This window comes from Mobula hypostoma, chromosome 3, assembly GCF_963921235.1.
Source record: "Mobula hypostoma chromosome 3, sMobHyp1.1, whole genome shotgun sequence".
Lineage (NCBI taxonomy): Eukaryota > Metazoa > Chordata > Chondrichthyes > Myliobatiformes > Myliobatidae > Mobula > Mobula hypostoma.
Window position 1 is genome coordinate 28207650 of NC_086099.1, and position 24661 is coordinate 28232310.

The following is a 24661-nucleotide window of genomic DNA, read 5'->3' on the forward strand; positions in this document are numbered from 1 at the left end:
GTTAATGGCCTAGCATTGACGTTGCAAATTTTATAGAACCATTTCTTCCAATCTGGCATCAATAACAGTTCTAATGAGTATTCATGACATCCGCAAACAGGATGACACAGCTGAAGAGTTCTTCAATCATTCCACCCATGGGACGTGCCAATGTAGAATCTGGAAATTCCATTCACTGGAATTCGTCTAAAATCTAAACTATTTTAAAACTTTTGGTCTCATCAGAAAACTTTATTGCAGGAAGGCCTATTGTTTCTTTGCTTTACAAATGCCAGACCGTTATCAATGTTATTTTGGAAGGAAACATTAAAGAAAATAAATAATGTTTCAACCGAGATGCAGCTCCTGAGAGAGCATGTTTGGAATCTGGAGCTGCGGCTCGATGACCTGCAGCTTATAATGGAAAGTGAGCAGGGGATAGATAGGAGCTACAAGGAGTTAGTCACTCTGAGGCTGCAGGAGTTAGACAAGTGGGTGACTGTCAGGGAAGGGAAGGGAAGAGCTCAGATAGTAGAGAGCACCCCTGTGGCCATCCCCCTCAGTAATCGTTATCTCGTTTTGGATGCTGTTGGGGAGGGGGTGACCTGCCAGAGAACGACCACGGCATTCAGGTCTCTGGCACTGAGACTGGTTTCATGGTGCAGAAGGGAGAGAAGATGAGGAATGCGTTAGTCATAGGGGATTCTATAATGAGGGGAACAGACAGGAGGTTCTGTCAGTCTGACAGAGATACCCGCATGGTGCATTGCCTCCGTTGGTACCAATGACATTGGGAGAAAAAGGGATGAGGTCCTTAAGAAAGAATTCAGGGAATTGGGTAGGAGGATGAAAAGGATTGCTGCCTGTGCCACATGCTAACAAGCGCAAGAATAGCATGATCATGCATATTAATGCGTGGCTGAGAGACTGGTGTAGGGGGCAGGACTTCAGGTGCCTGGATCACTGGGGCCTCTTCTGAGAGAGGTACAACCTGTACAAAAAGGACAAGTTATACCTGAACCCAAAGGGGTCCAATATCCTAGTGGGCATGTTTAATGGAGCTGTTCGGGAGGGTTTAAACTAATTTGGCAGGGGGATAGGAACCGGAGTGATAGGGCTGAGGAAGGGGAAAACCAATTCAAAGCAGTCACAGAGGACCTCGTCCGTTTCCTCCGTCCAACGCGACACCACTTTTGACACCGTGACCTCCCGCTTCAGTTTCTGTGTTTACAACAGAAAGCAACAAATACTGGACTGAAAGTGTTATATTTGAATGCACACAGCATACAAAATAAAATGGACGATCTTGAAATTCAGCTACAGATTGCCAAGTATGAGGTTGTGGCCATCTCTGAAACTTGGCTAAAGGATGGCTGCCACTGGGAGCTGAACATCCAAGGATATATGGTGTATTGGATAGATAGATTAGTAGGCAGAGGGGGTGGTGTGGCCCTGTGTATAAGAAATAATATTAAGTCACTAAAAATGTATGACATAGGATCGGAAGGTGAAGAGTCTCTATGGGTTGAGTTAAGAAATGGCAAGGATAAAAGGACCCTAATGGCTGCTGTATACAGGCCTCCAAACAGCAGCCATGATGTGGATTACAAATTACAGCAGAAGATAGAAAAGGCATGTCAGAGGGGCAATGTCATGATGATCGTTGTGGATTTTAACATGAAAGTGGATTGGGAAAACCAGGCCAGTACTGGACCTCAAGAGAGAGAATTTGTAGAATGTCTAAAGGATGGCTTTTTAGAGCAGCTTGCTGTTGAGCCCACTAGGGGATCAGCTGTGCTGGATTGGGTGTTGTACAATGATCCAGAGGTGATAAGAGAGTTTAAGGTTAAGGAACTCTTAGGGAACAGTGATCACAATATGATGAGTTCACTTTGAATTTGAGAAGGAGAAACTAAATTCCAATGTGTTGGTATTTCAGTGGAATAAAGGAAATTACAATGGCATGAGAAGGGAACTGGCCAAGGCTGACTGGAAAGAGACACTAGCAGGAAGGACAGCAGAGCAGCAATGGCTGGAGTTTCTGCAAAAAATGAGCGAAGTGCAAGATAAATATATTCCAAATAAGAAGAAATTTTCAAATGGAAGAAGGACACTACCGTGGCTGACAAGTGAAGTCAGAGCCAAAGCAAAAGAGAGGGCATACAAGGAAGCCAAAGCTAGTGGGAAGATAGAGGATGGGGAAGCTTTTAAAAACTTGCAGAAGGAAACTATGAAGTTCGTTAAGTAAGGAAAAGATGAATTATGAAAGGAAGCTGATAACTAATATCAAAAATGATACTAAAAGCTTTTTTAAGTATATAAAAGAGAGTTTAGGGTAGATATAGGACCAATAGAAAATCACGCTGGAGATATTGTAATGAGAGATGCAGAGATGGCAGAGGAACTGAACGCGTAATTTGCATCAGTCTTCACAGTGGAAGACATCTGCAGTATACCGGACATTCAAGAGTGTCAGGGAAGTCAAGTCAAGCCACATTTTATTGTCATTTTGACCATAACTGCTGGCACAGTACACAGTAAAAACGAGATGTTTTTCAGGACCATGGTGCTACATGAAACAATACAAAAACTACACTGAACTACGTAAAACAGCACAAAAATTACACTGGACTACAGACCTACCCAGGACTGCATAAAGTGCACAAAACAGTGCAGGCATTACAATAAATAATAAACAAGACAACAGGCACAGTAGAGAGCAGTAGGTTGGTGTCAGTCCAGGCTCTGGGTATTGAGGAGTCTGATGGCTTGGGGGAAGAAACTGTTACATAGTCTGGTCATGAGAGCCCGAATGCTTTGGTGCCTTTTTCCAGATGGCAGGAGGGAGAAGAGTTTGTATGAGGGGTGCATGGTGTCCTTCATAATGCTGTTTGCTTTGCGGATGCAGCGTGCGGTGTAAATGTCTGTAATGATGGGAAGAGAGACCCCGATGATCTTCTCAGCTGACCTCACTATTCACTGCAGGGTCTTACGATCCGAGATGGTGCAATTTCTGAACCAGGCAGTGATGCAGCTGCTCAGGATGCTCTCAATACAACCTCTGTAGAATGTGGTGAGGATGGGGGGTGGGAGATGGACTTTCCTCAGCCTTCGCAGAAAATAGAGACACTGCTGGGCTTTCTTTGCTATAGAGCTGATATTGAGGGACCAGCTGAGATGCTCCGCCAGGTGAACACCAAGAAATTTGGTGCTCTTAACGACCTGTATGGAGGAATCGTCGATGTTCAGTGGAGAGTGGTCCCTGCATGTCCTCCTGAAGTCAACAACCATCTCTTTTGTTTTGTTCACATTCAGAGACAGGTTGTTGGCTCTGCACCAGTCTGTTAGCCGCTGCACCGCCTCTCTGTATGCTGACTCGTCATTCTTGCTGATGAGACCCACCACGGTCATGTCATTGGCGAACTTGATGATGTGGTTCGAGCTGTGTGTTGCAGCACAGTCGTTGGTCAGCAGAGTGAGCAGCAGTGGACTGAGCACACAGCCCTGGCGGTCCTTGTGCTCTGTGTGATGGGGTTGGAGATGCTGCTCCTGATCCGGACTGACTGAGGTCTTCCAGTCAGGAAGTCTAGGATCCAGTTGCAGAGGGAGGTGTTCAGGCCCAGTAGGCTCAGCTTTCCAATCAGTTTCTGAGGAATGATTGTGTTGAGTGCTGAACTGAAGTCTATCAACAGAATTCAAATGTATGTGCAGTGAAAATTACAACTGAGAAGGAGCTCAGGAAGCTTAATGGTCCAAGGGTGGATAAATCTCCTGGACCTGATGGAATGCACCCTCGAGTTCTGAAGGAGTAGCTGGAGAGATTGTGGAGGCATTAATAACGATCTTTCAAGATTCGATAGATGTTGGCATTATACCAGATGACAGGAAAATTGCAAATGTTACTCCACTATTTAAGAAGGGTGGGAGGCAGCAGATAGGAAACTATAGACCTGTTAGCCCGACATCAGTTGTTGGGAGGTTGTTGGAATTGATTATTAGGGATGAGATTACAGAGTATCTGGAGGCACATGACAAGATAGGCCAAAGCCAGCATCGTTTCCTAAAAGGAAAATCCTGCCTGAATAACCTATTGCAATGTTTTGAGAAATTACAACAGGGTAGACAAAGGAGATGTAATAGATGTGGTGTTCCTGGATTTTCAGAAGGCCTTTGACAAAAGCCGCACATGAGGCTGCTTAGCAAGACAAGAGCCCATAGAATTACAGGGAATTTGTAAGTTACAAGAAAGGGAGGGAGCAGAAGATGGCGGCGCGATGCAGCGCGCGCGGCCGTTCTGAATTGATATCGTATCTGTGAAGTAGGATGCCGTGCACAATCCTGATTTGATAGAGACAGACGTGAAGAAGCACGGAGGAACATCTGGAGAAACTTCTGAAATGCCTGCTTCACTGCCATTGCTGCTGTGCGATCGAGAATCTCTGGAGGGAAGGCCCCAAATTCTCGGCCTTGTGTATCGCCTGTTGCCGGGCTGGGGTCGAAACGCTCGGCAGAGATGGTGCTCGGTGCAACAGTGTCAGGGAGCTGGTCGGAGGCTCGGAGTTTTCGGATGGACTCGGAGTCGGACTGTGGTCGGATGCTTCCAGGATGCTGCATCGGCAAGTTGGCGGTGCTGGAGGTTCACCATCTGCATGAGATGATGGGACTTTCGAGAGACTCTGTGATTTTACCGTGCCCATGGTCTGTTCCTATCAAATTACGGTATTGCTTTGCACGGTTGTAACCATATGTTATAATGATGTGGTTTTTGTCAGTTTTTCAGTCTTGGTTTGTCATGTGTCTCTGTGATATCATTCTGGAAAAACATTGTATCATTTCTTAATGCACGCATTACTAAATGACAATAAAAGAGGACTGCGTGTCCTCATAATCTAATGTAATCTAAAGTTACTAGCATGGGTGGAGCATAGGCTGATCGGCAGAAAACAGAGAGTGGGAATAAAGGGATCCTATTCTGGTTGACTGCCAGTTACCAGTGGAGTTTCACAGGGGTCTGTGTTGGAACTGCTGCTTTTTACGATGTATGTCAATGATTTGGACTATGGGATTAATGGATTTGTGGCTAAATTTGCTGATGATACATGTTGGTACCAACGACATAGGCAGGAAGAGGGATGAGGTCCGGAAGTGTGAGTTTCGGGAACTAGGCAGAAGGCTAAAGAACAGGACCTCAAGGGTGACGTTCTCATGATTGCTGCCAGTGCTACGTGACAGTGATGGTAAGAATTGGAGGAGATAGCAGTTGAATGCGTGGCTGAGGAGTTGGTGCAGGGAGCAGGGTACACTGTGTGAGGTGGTACACTTTGGAAGGACAAACTCCAAGGCAGAGTACAAAGTAAATGGCAGGATCCTTGGTAGTGTGGAGGAACAGAGGGATCTGGGGGTACATGTCCACAGATCCCCGAAAGTTGCCTCACAGGTGGATAGGGTAGTTAAGAAAGCTTATGGGGTGTTAGCTTTCATAAGTCGAGGGATAGAGCTTAAGAGCCGCGATGTAATGATGCAGCTCTATAAAACTCTGGTTAGGCCACAATTGGAGTACTGTGTCCAGTTCTGGTCGCCTCACTATAGGAAGGATGTGGAGCCATTGGAAAGGGTACAGAGGAGATCTACCAGGATGCTGCCTGGTTTAGAGAGTATGCATTATGATCAGAGTCTAAGGGAGCTAGGGCTTTACTCTCTGGAGAGAAGGAGGATGAAAGGAGACATGATAAAGGTATACAAGATATTAAGAGGAATAAATAGAGTGGACAGCTAGTGCCTCTTCCCCAGGGCACCATTGCTCAATACAAGAGGACATGGCTTTAAGGTAAGGGGTGGGAAGTTCAAGGGGATATTAGAGGAAGGTTTTTACTCAGAGAGTGGTTGATGCGTGGAATGCACTGCCTGAGTCAGTGGTGTAGGCAGATACACTCGTGAAGGTTAAGAGACTATTAGACAGGTATATGGAGGAATTTAAGGTGGGGGGTTATATGAGAGGCAGGGTTTGAGGGTCAGCACAACATTGTGGGCCGAAGGGCCTGTAATGTGCTGTACTATTCTATAAGTCGAGGCATAGAGTTTAAGAGTCACGAGGTAATGATGCAGCTCTATAAAACTCTGGTTAGGCCACACTTGGAGTACTGTGTCCAGTTCTGGTCACCTCACTATAGGAAGGATGTGGAAGCATTGGAAAGGGTACAGAGGAGATTTACCAGGATGCTGCCTGGTTCAGAGAGTATGCATTATGATCAGAGATTAAGGGAGCTAGGGCTTTACTCTCTGGAGAGAAGGAGGGTGAGAGGAAACATGATAGAGGTATACAAGATATTAAGAGGAATAAATGGAGTGGACAGCCAGCGCCTCTTCCCCAGGGCACCACTGCTCAATACAAGAGGACATGGCTTTAAGGTAAGGGGTGGGAAGTTCAAGGGGGATATTAGGGGAAGGTTTTTAACTCAGAGAGTGGTTGGTGCGTGGAATGCACTGCCTGAGTCAGTGGTGGAGGCAGATACACTAGTGAAATTTAAGAGACTACTAGACAGGTATGTGGAGGAATTTAAGGTGGGGGGGTTATATGGAAGGCAGGATTTAAGGGTTGGCACAACATTGGGGGCCGAAGGGCCTGTACTGCGCTATACTATTCTATGTTCTATGTTCTATGTTCTATAGGTGGAGGAGAGGGTATTGTTGAGGAAACAGAGAGTCTGCAGAGAAACTTAGATAGTTTAGGGGAATGGGCAAAGAAGTGGCAAATCAAATAGAATGTTGGAAAGTGTATGGTCATGCACTTTGGTGGAAGAAATAAATGCCAGACTATTATGTAGATGAAAGAAATCAAAATACAGAGATGCAAAGGGATTTGGGAGTCCTTTTGCAGGGTACCCTAAAGGTTAATCTCTAGGTTAAGTCAGTGGTGAAGAAGGTGAATGCAATGTTGGCATTCTTTTCTAGAGGTCTAGGATATAAGAGCAGGGCTGTGATGTTGAGAGTCTATAAGGCACTCATGAGCCTACACTTGGAGTACTGTGTGCAGTTTTGGGTTCCTTATTTTAGAAAGGATATACTGACATTGGAGAGGGTTCAGAGAAGATTCACGAGAATGATTTCAGGAATGAAAGGGTTACTGTATGAGGAATGTCTGGCAGCTCCTGGGTTGTATTCCCTGAAGTTCAGGAGAATGGTTGGGGGGTGGGGCGGGTGGTAAAACATAGAAACATTCCGAATGTTAAAAGGCCGGAACAGATTAGATATGGCAAAGTTATTTCCCATGGTAGGGGAGTCCAAGACAAGAGGGCACGACTTCAGGATTGAAGGACGTCCATTTAGAACAGAGATGCAGAGAAATTACTTTAGTCAGAGGGTGGTAAATCTGTGGAATTTGGTGCCATGAGCGGCTGTGGAAGCCAAGTCATTGGGTGTATTTAAGGCAGAGGCAGATAGGTTTGTGACTAGTCAGGGCATCAAAGGGTATGGGGAGAAAGCAGGGGAGCGGGGATGACTGGAAGAATTTGATCAGCCCATGATTGAATGGTGGAGCAGACTCAATGGGCCGAATGGCCTACTCCTGCTCCTATATCTTATGAGCTTATGAATTGTCATGATGGAACCAAAATGAATTTTTTGATATAACCTATAGAATTAGGGGAGACAGATATAAAACACTAAAATTTGTTTTAGAATAGAAGTGGATCATGGATGTCCTGATGTGGGGTCTTTGATCGGAAACATTAATTCAATTCCTTTTCCCACAGATTGCCTGACCTTCTGAGTGTTTCTACCATTTTCTATTTTATTTCGGATTTCCAGCACCATTTTTTTTATTTTTGATTTGCAAAATGGATTGGAAGCAATCCCTATAATGAGAGTGTTACCTCAGCAAGCATTTCTTGGAATTGAAGACAAGTTATTGACCTTGCTTGGAAATTGAATGAGTAGCAGGAGGCAAAGTATAGGAATAATGGGTGGCAAAATGTAACTAGAGGAGTCCCACAATAGTTTATGTTGACATCCAGCTATCCACAATATTTATTGGTAACTTAGATGATGGGTTAGAAAGCCATGTACTTAAATTTGCTGCAAAGAAATACAAATGAATAATCAGTAAAAAGCACACAGGAACTGATTAAATAAATAGTTAACACTGTGATAAGTGAATTTTAATGTTGACAAAGGTGGGTTACTACTTTGGACATTAAACAAACAGATCATACTACATTCTGTCATGGTCCGGTCCGTGAATTCCGCATTCCGGTTCACGGTTCGGACCATGGACTCCGGGCTCTGGGTCTCCTGGCTGTCCCTTGTTTCTGTTGGGCTTAATCATAGGCACCTGATTCTCGTCTTGGGGCTGGGAATGTAAGTGGCCCTAGGTTTGAGTGTGGTTGCTGGTTTGTCTCATCAGTATCCTGTCCTTGCCTCTGTGGGGTAAGTCAGGCTGTCTTTGCCATTACCCTGTGGTTGGATCTGTCCCTTCCTGTCTTTGCCTCTGTTGGGTAAGCCAGGCCGTCTTTGCTGTTACCCTGAGGCTGGACTGTTCCCTTCTCTTCCCCTTCCTTCTAGAGCCTTGCCCGCAACCCATGTCTGGAGGCTTGCCTGCAACCTTGTCAAGTTCTACCACCAGAGCCTTGCTATGTCAAGATTATGAACTGTCTATCGTTGTGTTGGGAACTATCTCTGTGTCCATGCCTTCGCTAGGTAGGTCTGGCCGTTTACTGCTACCTTGAGTTGGGAACCGTCTCGTTGTGTTCAGCATTCTGTGTAGAGCCCCAGCCCTAAGTCCTATTCCCAAGGAGGAGTCCTGGCTCTGTGTTCCATGTATGAGTCCCAGCCCTAAGTCCTGTTCCCAAGGAGGGGTCCTGGCTCTGTGTTCCATGTCCCTGTGTTCCTGTCTCTCAAGTCTAAGGCTCCGTGTTCCCATGCTCTAGACCAAGGCTTTGTGTTCCTGTCCTCCCCAAGAGCAAGGCTCTGTGTTCTGTGTTCCTGTCATCCCAAGTCCAAGGCTCAGTTGTTCCTGAGTACCAAGTCAAGGCTTTGTGTTCTTGTCCTGTCCATGTGCTTCATCCTGTACTGGAGTTCCCTCATCTTGCCCAGGAGCCTCTCATTCTGTCCTGTAGCCTTGCCTAGTCCTGTCTCCCAAGACCACGTCATGTCTTCGCCTAGTTCCGGAGTCCGAGCCCGAGTTAAGACCTAGGTTCTGGGTCCTTGTCCAGTCTCTGGCTCGGAGTCCGAACCCAAGCCTCGTCATGTCCTCGCCTCAAATAACCCAAACCTCGTCATGTCCTCGCCTCGAAGAACCCAAGCCTTATCATGTCCTCACCTCGAAGAACCCAAGCCATGTCCAGTCCTGTAGCCACGTCATGTCTTCACCTAGTTCCGAGGTCTGAGCACAAGTTCTAGGTCCTTGTCCAGTCTCCAGCTCAGAGTCCAAGCCCAGGCTCCTAGTTCCCGTCTTGTCCAAGCTCTCTAGTCAATACTGTTCCTAGTACTTCAGTGTCTGTGTCTTACATTTGGGTCTGCTCCCAGCGCCCCCCATTATGACACATTCTAAATAATGAAAAGATAAAAACAGTGAATAATTATTGTTATTTCATCCATTCAGACTAACACCCATTCAGTGCCCACTTTGTTAGGTACATCTGTACACTGGCTCATTAATGCAGATATCTAATCAGCCAATCATCTCAATGTATAAAAGCACACAGACATAGTTAAAAGCTTTAATTGTTGTTCAGACCACACATAAGAATGGAAAGTAATATGATCTAAATGACTTTAACTGTGGAATAATTGTTGGTGCCAGATGGGGTGGTTTGAGTATCCCAGAAACAGCTGATCTCCAAGGAATTTCACGCACAACAGTTTCTCGAGTTTCCAGAGAATGGTGCGAGAAACAAAAAGAAATCCAGTGAGCAGCATTTCTATCGGTGAAAACGTTTTGATAATGAGAGGGGTCTGAGGAGAATGGCCAGAATGGTTCAAGTTGACAGGAAGGCAGCACTAACTCTAATAACCATGCCTTCCAACAATGGTGTGCAGAATAGCATCTCTGAATGCACAACGTGTTGAACTTTGAAGTGGATTGGTTGCAGCAGTGGGAGACCATGAACTCAGCACTCAGTACTTAGCACTCAGTAGCCACTTCATTAGCTACAGGAGGTATCTAATAAAGAAGTCACTTAGTGTAGTTTACACTTTATTACAGACACTTCTAGACATCGGTTACTTTTTTTTAAATGAAAAAAAAAATTGGTCCAGATTCTGATCTTTTTTATTCTAAACATGTGTCCTCTTTCCAAATCAGAGAAGTTAATGCAATCATTTTAGCAGTTTTCCCATACACTCAACAAACCATTCAGCTTATTCAGATTTCATGCAGCTATGTACTACTCAAGGAAAGCTGGTTTGCATTTTATTTCTGACTTGGTGGAATTTTTTCAAACACTTCACATGCAGTAGTGGGGGAGAGTGTTCTAGTTACTGCTGAACTACAAGTCACCAGGTGAGTGAGCAGACCAATGTTCCATGGAGATAAAAGTCAGGTGATAGAGGTGTTAGTGCCAACTATTTTGTTTATAGAGGAGACAGCAATAGACGTAGGCAATTGGCCTCATGTGAATACTGTTCAGATCAAAAAAAGTTAACCTCCCAAAGTCGGAGATCCATCCAAACCTTTTCCTCATGTAGCTAGACTGCCAAGAATTTTAAATCATTTTTTGTGACTGTCACAAATAAATCCACTGAGATAGATTCAAATCAAATAACTCAGTATTTTCTGCTGCTATCAGTAAGGAGTTTGTACATTCTCCCCATGACCGCAAGGGTTTCTTCTGGGTGCTCCGGTTTCCAACCAGTTGGTAGGTCAATTGGTCATTATAAATTGTCCCATGATGAGTCTAGGATGAAGTAGGGGTATTGCTGGGAGGTGTGGCTCAAAGGGCTGGAAGGCCCTATTCCAGTCTGTATTTCAGTTAACATGTTTTTTTTTAAATTTACTTATATAGAGCGGACATTCTCTCTTATTGGAACATATTGCATTATAGTCTTAATTATGTAAATACATTTCTACTGTTTCCAAACGTCTCTGATTAAAAGGGACACTTGGAGACTTTGGCAAAAAACTTCATGATGACTTGAATTGCCATGGCAATGACGCGTCCAGCCAATGGGAGCCGGTTTCAAGGGCACCGTAGGAAGTCAAGGTGAGAAATAGGGCCAGGTCAATGTCATAGTTGCGGGCAGATACTGGAATCTGGATGACTAAATAACAGCTACAGGAACTTGGCAGATCAGGCAGCATCTATGGAGGGAATTGGGCAGTTGATATTTTGGATTGAGTACCTTCATCTGGATGTCTCCTCCTACATCTCTGAGGAACACTGGCTGTCAGTGTGTTTTTTTCCAAGTTGTGTTTTAAGAATATTTAGTCATTTGGGGTGTCTTGCTACTGAACAAAACATTCTCCAACTTGCTATGGCCCCATTCCCTCTTGTGAACCGGCGCCACGTGGGATGTCCTGGGGGAAGTCCACAACTCCGAGTTGTCCTCCCCGCCCTTATTATTAGCTTGAGCCCCACCCCTGGACCGATAACAGCCGCCGAAGGGTATCGCTGTCTTGCAGAGGCCAGCGTGTGTGTTGATGATGGCGAACCTGTACCCACCGAAGATCAGCCCGACCCTGATGACCCCGGACCCTCACTACATCCCCGGGTGAGTGAGCGAGTGGAACCTGTCCTCTGGGGACAGCGCTGGTCGTGCGAGCCCAGGACGACCGCGGATCTGCCTCTGATTTCCTGGGCTCGGGACACGCGCACAGGGCTATTTTGTCCAGTTTCTTGCTTAAAACGAACTATGCTTACTATTCAAACTTGAAACGAACTATGCTTACTATTCAAACTTGATTTAAAACGAGTGCCCAGTAGCTCAGGTGATGGCGTGTTTTTGTTCCTATGGCAACACGACTGCACAGCAGCGTTAATCGCTAGAGGGCTTTTAATACACATTGCTTTGAAGCGTTCAGAATCATTCTCTACAAACCTCTTGCAAGTCATTTCTTTTTGTGTTTTTTTAAAATTTGATTTTGCGAACACCCTGTGGTATTTTCTACCTAAACTTGCAAAACTTATTGTACACTAACTAGTTTTACTGTAGTTTAAACTTTAAGGATTTGTAAAGGTTGTTAACCATTCAACATCATTCAACTTGATTGTTTACATAGGTTGTGTTGATGAACAATTTCTGTCAGAATCTTTGAAGTGGTTTTCTTACCTTATTTATGCCCATACTTTATAAATAAATCTCTTTTGAGAAACACCAAACTTGTGAAAGGCTGTCCCATATTCACCCACCTTCCGCCTTCACCCTTCACCCTTCACCCGGGCTCACCTATTACCTGCCACCTTGTACTCTATCCCCTTCCCCTTCCTTATTCTGGCTTGTGTCCCCTTCCTTTCTAGTCCTAGTGAAGGGTCTGGGCTGGAAATGTAAATAATTTGTTCTCTGCCTGACTTGCCCAGTTCCTCCAGCATTTTGTGTGTTACCCAGAACTCTACATTGCTTCTGATTTCTTGTCAATCAGCCTGCCACTGTATCAAACGACCAGAGTCACAAATGATTTTGAAGTGACTCTGACCCTCCTTCCTCATTCTCCTTCTTACTCTGTGGCCTTTGGCATGATGAAAACCACCTCATTCCTTCATGTAATTTGGAAGCAATCGGAATTCAAAGAGGGACACTTCCCTTAGGAGTATTTCAAAATATATGAACACTTGCCTTTGTCAGTCAGGTCAATGAGTGAAAAAGATAGGAAATCATGTTGCAACTCTGAAACTTTAGTCAAGCCACATTTGGAGTATTTTCTGCAGTTCAGGCCACTGCATTACAGGAAGGATGCGAATATTTTGGAGAGGGTGTAAGAGACATTCATCAAGGTGTTGCTTGGGTTAAAGGGGTATTAGCTATAAGGAGAGTTTGATTGTTTTCTCTGGAGCACCAGAGGCAGAGAGATGACCTGATGGATATAAAATTATAAGGATAGGGATAAAATTATAAGGATAAAACAGTGTTTTCCTCCTAGGACAGAAGGCATTGAGTTAAGGTGAGAGAAGGAAAACAAGATTTGCAACACACAAGCTTTCTACACAAAGACAGATAGTTGCCTTGAACTGCCAGGGGAGATTGTGCAATCAGATATGTTAGGAGCAATTTCAACAGTTGCATGAACAACCAGGAATTTTGACAGTTCATAGACAGATGGAATTTGTTTAATTTAGCATCATCTTCTGCACAGACATGGGTTAAAGGGCCAGATATTCTGCTGTACTGTTCTATGCTCTCTATATAAACATTTATAGGAAGGATGAGATTAATCTAGGGACGTTGCAGAAAAGATTCATGGCAATGTTGCTTATACTGGAAGGATTAAGTTATAAAGGGAGATTGGATAGGTTGGGACTGGTTTCCCTGGGAAGGAGGCTAAGGGACAATAATGAGTTCTTCAGGTTTGTGTGGGTCACTAGAGAGCGCTGGGCTCCACAATGTTTTAGAGCACCTGAATTGGTTTATTGTCCATTAAGTACTTGGAGTACCTTGTGTTTTTATCGAGTGACTCGTTCTGTGTTATGCCGTTCTCCTGTTGCTTTCTGTTTAAGCATGTTAAGTTTATTTTGATAGGCTGGGGGATTCCATGTTGCTTGAATTATTTAAGCGGATTAGTGCTAATTTTGAGAATGTTTCATCTCGTGGTGTCACTCAGTAGAGCCACTGATGTTCTGTTGGGATTCCTATGTGTTAACTCTGGTTTCTGACTCTACGTGGGAGTCTGTTGTTCCTCCGTATCTGGGTTTGGTCATTTGCCAGAGCACACCGTGACAACAACCGTATAGAGCTTTATAAAATTCTGAGAAGCATAGTAAGGGTAGAAAGACACATTATATTTCCTCAGATTTGGGGAGTTTGAAACTTGATGGAATAATTTATGCTGAAAGGTGAAAGATTTAAAAGGATCTGTGGGTTGTGGGTATATGGAACAATCAGTCTGAGGAAATGGTTGAGGCAGGTGCAATTGTGTTTAAAAGATATTTGGACAGATACATGGATAGGAAAGTTTTAGAATAGGCATTCCTAACCTGGGGTCTATGGGCCATTTGCTTAATGGTATTGGTCCATGGCATAAAAAAAGGTTTTAATCCCTCTAAACTTTAGAGGGAAAATGGACGAATACAGGCAAATAGGATTTGCAGAGATGGCATTTTAATTTAAGTGAATGTTTTATATTCTACCAGGAAAAAAAACCATACTTTGTTGTGTGATATTGTTTTAGATATGCTGGTTATTGTCCTCAGCACAAGTACCATCTCGGACAAAGCTATGGCAAGTTAACATCTAAACTACTCAGAAATCCTGCAATAAGACATTCTGGGCAATTGCTTCTCCAGCCAAACCTGTATAGAGAAACCAACTATAACATGGAAACCAAGCAAAATCCAACTCTACTTCAAAGTTATAAAGCCAGCAGGAAGGCACAAAAACTGACCGACTCAGTGGTTTCTGGATACACAGGTTAGTTGCCTAGCAAAGGTTGCTTACTGTTCAGGCAAATCAATAATTAACAGTAAAAGATATGTATTGCAAATTAGGTTAGCAAGAAAGTTAAGTGAGTTAGCCATGTTTCCAGAGCATAGCTGTTAGCATAACGCTATTACAGCATTGGCAACCGGGGTTCATTTCCACCGCTCTCTGTTAGGAGTTTGTACATTTTCCCCGTGACTACATAGGTTTCCTCAGGGTGCAGCCGTTTTCTCCCACTTTCTAAAGATGTATGGGTTAGGAGGTTGATTGGTCACATGGGTGTAATTGGATGGTGCGAGCTTGTTCACCAGAAAGGCCTGTTTGTGTGCTGTATTGCTCTCTGACTCCGTGGTTCTATTTAGAGATATATCTAGTCAATGGGAAACTATTACTCTGCCTTGCCCCACTGTCCTGCACCGGGACCATAGCCCTCCGTTCCCTCCCATCCGTGTCCTTATCCAAGCTTCTCTGAAAAGTTGAAATCCAGCGTGCATCTACCACTTCCACTGGTAGATTTTAAAAATAAAATAAAGGAAGCAAAGTAAGGATAAATTGGGCAATAAAACATATGAGAGGAAGTTATCCAGCCTTTTTTCACAGTCCAAACACAGGATGATAGGGATAACTGTAAAATCTAACAACCCTTAAATGTTAACTCCAGGCAGGGTTTGTATCTGGGTTTACATTTATTTATCCAGTTAAACTTATTTATACTATTGTAAACTAAATCTTGGCTGTCAATCATTTCATAGAAACATAGAAACATAGAAAATAGGTGCAGGAGTAGGCCATTCGGCCCTTCGAGCCTGCACCGCCATTTATTATGATCATGGCTGATCATCCAACTCAGAACCCAGCCTTCCCTCCATACCCCCTGACCCCTGTAGCCACAAGGGCCATATCTAACTTCCTTTTAAACATAGCTAATGAACTGGCCTCAACAGTTTGCTGTGGCAGAGAATTCCACAGATTCACCACTCTCTGTGTGAAGAAGTTTTTCCTAATCTCGGTCCTAAAAGGCTTCCCCTCTATCCTCAAACTGTGACCCCTCGTTCTAGACCTCCCCAACATCGGGAACAATCTTCCTGCATCTAGCCTGTCCAATCCCTTTAGGATCTTATACGTTTCAATCAGATCCCCCCTCAATCTTCTAAATTCCAACGAGTACAAGCCCAGTTCATCCAGTCTTTCTTCATATGAAAGACCTGCCATCCCAGGAATCAATCTGGTGAACCTTCTTTGTACTCCCTCTATGGCAAAGATGTCTTTCCTCAGATTAGGGGACCAAAACTGCACACAATACTCCAGGTGTGGTCTCACCAAGGCCTTGTACAACTGCAGTAGTACCTCCCTGCTCCTGTACTCGAATCCTCTCGCTATAAATGCCAGCATACCGTTCGCCTTTTTCACCGCCTGCTGTACCTGCATGCCCACTTTCAATGACTGGTGTATAATGACACCCAGGTCTCGTTGCACCTCCCCTTTTCCTAATCGGCCACCATTCAGATAATAATCTGTTTTCCTATTTTTGCCACCAAAGTGGATAACTTCACATTTATCCACATTAAATTGCATCTGCCATGAGTTTGCCCACTCACCCAACCTATCCAAGTCACCCTGCATCCTCTTAGCATCCTCCTCACTGCTAACACTGCCACCCAGCTTCGTGTCATCCGCAAACTTGGAGATGCTGCATTTAATTCCCTCATCCAAGTCATTAATATATATTGTAAACAACTGGGGTCCCAGCACTGAGCCTTGCGGTACCCCACTAGTCACCGCCTGCCATTCTGAAAAGGTCCCGTTTATTCCCACTCTTTGCTTCCTGTCTGCTAACCAATTCTCCACCCACACCAATACCTTACCCCCAATACCGTGTGCTTTAAGTTTGCACACTAATCTCCTATGTGGGACCTTGTCAAAAGCCTTTTGAAAATCCAAATATACCACATCCACTGGTTCTCCCCTATCCACTCTACTAGTTTTACTGGGTTTTACATTGTTGTTAAATTAATAAGTAAAAAAAACTTGAACTGCTTTTCAGAGAATTGTTGCCAGCCATTAGTTTATTCTACCTTTGATCCATTCACCTCCTCTGGTTCCATGAGGAAAGTCTGAGTCTTCGCTGCCTTAGGCTCTTCCATCTTTTTTGTAGAGATACAACATGGTCCGATGAACTCATGCTGCCCAGTTACATTCATGTGACTAATTAATGTACTGATTCGTATGTCTTTGGACTGTGGGAGGAAACTGGAGCACCAGGAGGAAACCCACACAGTCACAGGAAGAATGTACGAACTCGTTACAGACAGTGGCAGAATTGAACCCGGGAGGGACCTTGGCATTGTAATAGCATCACACGAACCGCCATGCTCCCCGATCCTGCTAAGACCAACCTGACTACTAGATATCACCACTGCAACACACACAAAATGCTGGAGGAACTCAGCAGGCCAGGCAGCATCTATGGAAAAGAGTACGGTCGACTTTTCGAGCCAAGACCTTTCAGCCGCCCTGCCCTGTACTACAGCACAGAAACAGGCCCTCCCAGCCCAACAAGCCCAAACCATCCAATTACCCAGAGGAAACCTACCCTAATTTTGGACGAAGAATGTTGCCCAGGTCTAAAAATGATGTTAGAGTTTAGCATTAGTTCACCTTCAGTCTGGAATCAGCCCCCTAAAAATATTTACCCCTTCCTACTGTTCATGTAGTGTTCATCATAAAAATTGAAGAGAAGAAATTGTAGTTAAAACAAGGGAAGATAAATTTACAAATCACCATTCAGAATGATAATTAGGAGATGTTGTTAAGAACTCCATCTTGCGATTATATAACATAATTATATTGTTTCCTATTTGTTCATCTATTTGTTCTAATCATACACAATTAAAACTAGTATTGGACTTCAGTTAATATTCTTCTCTTCTACATTTAATAACAGGTTTTATTCCCAGAAGTAAGGGGTATTTTTCAAAAACCTTCACTGAAACCTGCATGGATGCATTTGCAGAGTTTGAAAGGGAACAGCTTAAAGCTGCATCAAAGAAACAAGAAATGGAATTGATAAATGCATTACAGACAGGGAAAACTGCAGGGATGACTGAGCAGGAGAAGAAAGTAATGAAATCTATTCTCATCTCTATCTGATTGAACAGAGTGCAGACTTTCCTTTTTTTTACCATTGTTCCTAAACTTAAACACAATTCCACTTTCTCCTTTCCATCCCTTCTCCCACAATGCATGCTGCCTCTGCATTGCTGACCATTCTTTTTGGTTTGTGTGTGAACTGTGCTTAAGAAGGAGTAAGGAGAGCCATGATCACTTTGAATGGAGGGTGTGTTATTATGTGTGTACCTAATAAAAACAAAACTTCATTTCCCAGTGTGCAATGCAGGCAGTTCACCCAGAGCTGGAAGTGACATTGGTGAGCTGGTCACACACGCTTAGTTCGAGCTGAAGCCATGACGGGAATGTCCTGTAAATAAATATGTGCTAGTGTTTTTACCCACACAAGTTTGTCTTTATTAAGAACAAACATAACAGAGGGACCAGGTGGTGTAGTCCTGCTCATCGTTTCCTGTACTCTCAAGTAAAGAGAAAGAGTCATAGTATTTGGAAAATTCAACTTCAGTGAGCTTCTGTGTGATTTCTTGGTTCCGTCATCGTCGTCGTCTGAACCCTTAGTGCTAGGTGGCACATGGGTCCTCCACAAGGGTCTTCCATTTCTGCCTGTCTTTCGCTCTGCTGCTCACCGTTACCCAGTTCATGCCTACTTCTTTCAGTTCTGCTTCCACAGATCTTCGCCACATCATTTTGGGCCTGCCCCTACTTCTCTTTCCCTGTGGGGTCCTCCTTAGTGCTACTTTTGCTAGTTGATCAATTGGCATTCTCATTACATGGCCCAGCCATCTCCATCGTCTTCACACAAACTGAGGTTGATTCCATATTGCAAGATGTAAGCAAGTCTTGGTTTCTGATTTTCTCAGGCCAGAAGATCTTACATTGATGATTTTTTTTCCTCCTTCAAACTGGGCCGCCAAACAGATTGTCAAGTGGCATGGTCTCAGTTGTTGGATGGGATGTTAAACTATCTCCAAAAATGCTGCATTCCCTTGGTCTTAATGTGTCAATCAGCAGTATACTGCCATGCCAATCAGTGAGGTTTAACCTTCAAAGTTCAAAGTACATTTATTATCAAAGTACATATATGTCACTATATCTATATATATATATATATATATATATATATATATACACACACACACAAATTCATTTTCTTGTGGGCATTCTCAATAAATCTATAGAATAATAACCATAACAGAATCAATGAAGACCCACCCAACTAGGGCATTAAACCAGAGTGCAGAGGACAACAAACTGTGAAAATACAAAAGAAGAAATAATAATAAATAAATAAGCAATGAATGTTGAGGACATGAGATCAAGAGTTGTTGAAAGTGAATCTATTGGTTGTGGGAACATTGCAATGATGGGGCAAGTGAAGTTATCCCCTTTGGTTCAAGAGCCTGAAGATTGAGGGTAACAACTGCATGTATAAGACCATAAGACAGGAGCAGAAATTAGGCTATTTGGCCCATCAAGTCTTCTCCGCCATTCAATCATGGCTAATTCTTTTTTCTCTCCTCCTCAACCCCATTTCCCAGCCTTTTCCCCATAACCTTTGATGCCATGTCTAATCAAGAACCTATCAATCTCTGCCTTAAATACACCCAATGACCTGGTCTCCATACTGTTCCTGCACTTGGTGGTGGGAGTCCTGAGGCCCCTGTACCTTCTTCCTGATGGCAGCAGTGAGAAGAGAGCATCCTCTGGGTGGTGAGGGTGCCTGATGATGGATGCTGCTTCCCTGCAACAACGTTTCATGTTGATGTGCTCAATGTTTGGGAGGGCTTCACCCATGATGGACTTGTCAACTGATTCAGAGCAAGCACAATACTAATTAGCTCTGCTGATGTCAGGCAATAACGCCCTCAGAGGTTTAACTTATTGTCAGCACTGAGTTAACACTGGCCAAAATCTGTTTTTATGTCAGTCTCACAGAGGTACGTACCCTCACAGCTCACACACAGCTGACCCATCGAGTACATATTTCCTGATGAGCACCTTATCTTTTATTAATTAAGTCGTTACAGTTTGGATCATACATGACATAGTAAACCCATGTTGCATTTATGTTTTATGTCCCACTTTATTTTTGGCACCGTGTGGTAAAGGAGGCCACTGAAATAAAACTAGAGGAAAAGAATTTTAACAAAGATGAAGGTCTTGCTCTAAGTGAGAACTGGAACTTGATTGTAAACAAGGTGGACAGCAGAAACCTGATTGGTTGTGGACTAACTAATGAAGAGGGATGGACAATGGGGTTATATGCACCAGTGGACTAGATTTACCTAAGTATCATCCCTGATGAAGATGACAGAGTTTGTCATCGAAACAGATTAAAATTGAAACCTGTACCTGACTGGTAGCCACTATCACACTCCTCTTTTTAACAGTTTAAATTAATTAATTAACTATAATCCTCACACTCCAAATTTTAATTCAATTTTCTATCCATTTTCTCTCTGTTAATCTATTAAATTGTAACATATACGAGAAATTGTTGCCCAAAGCATCCAGAGAATATATTGGATGACATTCACTTCCATAACACTGTTTATGGAACAGATCAAGACTGAGAACAGAGAAGAGTTCTATTTGAATTGTTAGCTGATTTTCCTTAGAGTTTGTTCTGTGTTTCTCTTTCTTTTAATTTTGTTTTAAATTTCCATAACTTTTTACCTGTAATATTTATTCCATTACATCATAATAAAAGCAGCAACTAGTTTCTCAATGATGATTTTTCCCCTTCCTGAAGATATATTGACTGTTTTTAACAAGTTCTGCTTCACCAGTTATGTCTCCACTAAAATATTCTTTTGAATTTTATCCCTTGAAGTGATTCTAAAAATTGAATCATTTCTGGATATGTATTCAAAGCTTTCTAAGTAATGGAAAGTGTTTCTACTTGTATTTTACAAGATTTTTCCTTAAATTTAGTGAACTCCTAAAGCAAAGTTTCGCTCTGATTCTCAATAAACCCAGTTTATGAATGTAGTCAGGCACTGGCACTTTGTTTTCCTTAAAAGCATTAAAGCAGTTCTTTCTTGTTGAGTAATACAAACAAAATGCTGGAGGAACTCAGCAGGTCAGGTAACATCTATGGGAGTGAATAAATAGTCAACGTTTCAGGCCAAAACACTTCATTAGGAGTCCTAATGAAGATTAGATTAGATTAGATTGGATTCAACTTTATTGTCATTGTGCCGAGTACAGATACAAAGCCAAAGAAATGCATTTAGCATCTGACCAGAAATGCAAAGAATAGTGTTATTTACAAAATAACTGTGAATAAAAAAAGTGCTACAGCACACAAACATAGAAGTACTGAGGCAGGTATTGAGAAGGGTTTCAGTCTGAAATGCGGACTGTTTATTCAATACCATAAATGTTGTGTGACCTGCTGAGCTCCTCCAGCATTTCGTGTGTGTGTGTGTGTATGTGTGTTGCTGTGGATTTTCAGCACCTGTAGAATCTCTTGTGTTTATGATTTTCTTTCTTAGCATTCCCGTATTAGGACTTGTAATAGAACTAACATTTTCTGCTTTTTTTTAAAGCTTCTAACAGTCAAGTATAGGACACCTTTTACTGCAATTACCAGCAATCCCATACTTTATGATTCATCACGTTCTCATAAAATACTGACCTCTCCGTACTTAATGGAAAATGAAGACCCTAATAAACATTTTATGTCTGGTGAGTATGAAAGGTTCAGCATTTTTATTTTGTAATGAGAATAAAATTACATATTGTGTTGATATTGCCTTATGTGATGCCTAGGGTTAAAGTGAATATTGAAATGTTGTAGAGACTGCTCTGATGTTCAGACCAGGAATGAACCATGCCATCCTTGAAACTCACAGGATTGATCCCAGAACTCCATTGAATTGTCTATTCTCATTAGGTGTGGGGTGAATACACCATAACAATAGTACCTCTGAAATTTCCACACACAAATCTCACAGTAGCCACAAGGTAATGCAACAGTTAGCATAACACTTTACAGTGAGATCTGGGTTCAATTACTGCTGCTGTTTGCAAGGAATTTGTGTATTCTCCCCATGACTGCATGGGTTTCCTCCCAAAGACTTACATTCAGGGTTAGTAAGTTGTCGGCATGCTATTTGGCACTGCAGTTGTGGCTACACTAGTGTGCTGCTCTCAGCACATCCTTGATGCAAAGCACATATTTCAGTGCATGTTTTGTTTTTTTGAATTACATGTAATAAAGATTAGAACTTTTACCACTTCCTGTATCTTCACTTCCTCTCTGATGTTCAATTTCTTTGTCAATAGTTACAATCCCTCAGAGAAATTGTTGTATTTTTTAAATTTTTTTTGTTTTACGGACAATCATTTTAACTCATCTATTCCTAATTCTGGTGTTCTGCTTTTATCCTTTTCTTCCTCATTTTACTTCCATCTATTTCTGTACCTTCTTTTCTGATGGTGGTAATGAGAAGAGGCCATGTTCTGGATGGAGAGGCTCCTTAATGATGGATGCAGTTATTTGACTGTTCAAACATTATCAAAACAAAGGTGTTTTGTACACTTGTGGTTACTGCTTAATTTCCAATTGTGTTCTTAATTTCTATAGAAGATACAATTCTAGAACTATAGAGAGTACTTTTGTATGACCAGAAATTATAAATGGACTGTAAATGCTTCATTTTACTTTAGGTTTTTAGCAGTTTCTCAGTGTGGTCTTGTCTCACACAGAAAAGAGTGGTTCAGGATCACAGGATAAAGTTTGACATTCTTCACTGATTTATGGTTGTTTGTATGGTAATTTGTTAAAATGTTTGTGTAACTTTTAGGTTAAATCGCAACATTAATTGAACATCACACGTGGAGTATAAGACAAGGATGGATAGTGTGCTAATTGTATACTTTTTATTGCATTTGGCTCAGAATTGTCCATTACATGTTTCACAGGGTACAAAGGATATGTACCTCGTGCCCGATTCCTGCTTGGCTCCGGGTACCCTACCATCACAAACTATGCCTTGATCGAATTCAACCAAATGCTTAATAAATCAAAAGCTGCCTTAAACTCTGTGAAACAGAATGAAATATTTCCACAGATTTATCCCTCAAAACTCGGAATGCTGCCATGTACCAGGTAGGTGCTATTAAAACTGCAGTAGCAATCAAAATGTATGATGTGTCAGCTATCTTTTGTTTTGCTTTTAGCTGCTTTCTTACATATTCCTCCCTCTCTTACCACTCCCAGAGTGTAATTTTACATTATTCTGGTAAAACAAATAAAGACTACACAGGCTTAACAAGATAAAGTGGAGAATAATTGACACCAGGCTCCAACACATTTACAAGGGGGCAGCAGGTATGCCCACCTGTCTAATTAAATTAAATCACATTGTCTTGTATATATCTGAAGACCAATCTAGTCAGTGTTGATACAAGAACCCTCTGCAGTTTTGTTCCAAATTCACTGCTCAGGTTATTCCAAATTGGGAGTCTAAGTGCAACAAAGGGAAAGGTTAGTGAAGTCCTATAGGTGGCCAAACCCAATATAAACAGAGATTACAGCTCTGTCGTCTTCCTCTCCACTCATTACTGTAAGATTCGTGCTTCTCTAAATTCTGGCATTATTCTTACATCATTTTATCCAATTTGAGATGTGGCAACATTTATGAGGATTTGTATGTTTTGAACTTGGTGGTGAATAGCACTTGAATGCATTCTGGTATCTCTGATTTCCTCGATCTGTTTAACTGCCTATATTACAAACAAGTATTATTTATTTCATACTGTTGTCCATACCGTGAAGTTGAGGTTTATTACAGATAATAACTGACTTCTTGGTTGAACTGCTTAATCCATACCTTAAATAAAATTGTTGATCTTTGCCAATTTTTAATCACCGCACCACAGAGAGCATTCTGTCTCAATGCATAAAAGCCTGGTATGGTAATTGCTTTGCTCACAACCACAGTAAACTGTGAAGCGCTGTGGACGCAGCTCAGCACATCATGGAAGCCAGACATGTATTCTGTCTATACTTTTCACTGCTTCAGTAAAGCAACCAGCATATCAAAGACCCTGTACACCCAGACATCGTTTCTTCTCCCCTCTCCTATCAGACAGAAGATACAAACTACCAGGCTCAAGAACAGCTTCTATCCCACTGTTAATTAAACACTTGAATGGACTTCTTGTATAGTAAGATGGACTCTTGACTTCACAATCTACCTTGTTATGAACTTACACTTTATTGTTTATCTGCACAGCACTTTTTCAGTAGACTTTTTGCTTTCTGCATTCTTTTACCTTATTCTGCACTGTGTAATGATTTAATCTGTATGAACAGTATGCAAGGCAAGCTTTTCATGGTAACTTGGTATATGTGACAATAATAAACCAATATCATTGCCAAAAATGCTTTGCTTGATTTAATAAATATGAATGCAAATTCTAATCCTGCTCTGATTTTATTTCCAGGATTTAAGTATCAATTTGGTCACCTTACCCAGGATGCACTGGGATTGAGCACCATTCAGAAACAAATGGTGGTTTGAAAACCTAATGGAGCAAATCTCATAACTGTGATCAACATTCAGGAAATAAAATAAACTGTATGTTTTGGTTTACAAATTGCAAACATATAACTTGAGCATTGACAGCATGCAGGAAGTACAAATAACCAGAATTCTTGCTTCTGAACATAGCCAATTATTTTTTTATTTAGAGGTACAGGATGGAAACGGGTCCTCCTGATCCAACGAGGCCACGCTGTCCAATTATACCCATGTGACCAATTAACATAGAAACATAGAAAATAGGTGCAGGAGTAGGCCATTCGGCCCTTCGAGCCTGCACCGCCATTTATTATGATCATGGCTGATCCTCCAACTCAGAACCCCGCCCCAGCCTTCCCTCCATACGCCCTGACCCCCGTAGCCACAAGGGCCATATCTAACTCCCTCTTAAATCTAGCCAATGAACTGGCCTCAACTGTTTCCTGTGGCAGAGA

The 24661-nt window shown here is 42.4% G+C and overlaps 1 protein-coding gene across 2 annotated transcripts; it reads left to right on the top strand.

The window, feature by feature from the left end:
• Positions 1-11337: 11337 nt before the first annotated feature.
• cimip2b (ciliary microtubule inner protein 2B) lies at positions 11338-24460 on the top strand. 2 transcript variants are annotated; one of them, XM_063042069.1, is made up of 6 exons: positions 11338-11685; positions 14319-14535; positions 17489-17664; positions 21225-21363; positions 22603-22789; positions 24130-24460. In XM_063042069.1, the coding sequence occupies exons 1-6, from the start codon at positions 11449-11451 to the stop codon at positions 24134-24136; spliced, it is 963 nt and encodes a 320-aa protein (XP_062898139.1). In that variant the 5' UTR covers positions 11338-11448; the 3' UTR covers positions 24137-24460. The 2 variants fall into 2 exon arrangements, with proteins under 2 accessions (XP_062898139.1, XP_062898140.1); XM_063042070.1 differs by having other exon boundaries at positions 11524-11685; positions 14297-14535.
• The last annotated feature ends 201 nt before the right edge of the window (positions 24461-24661 follow it).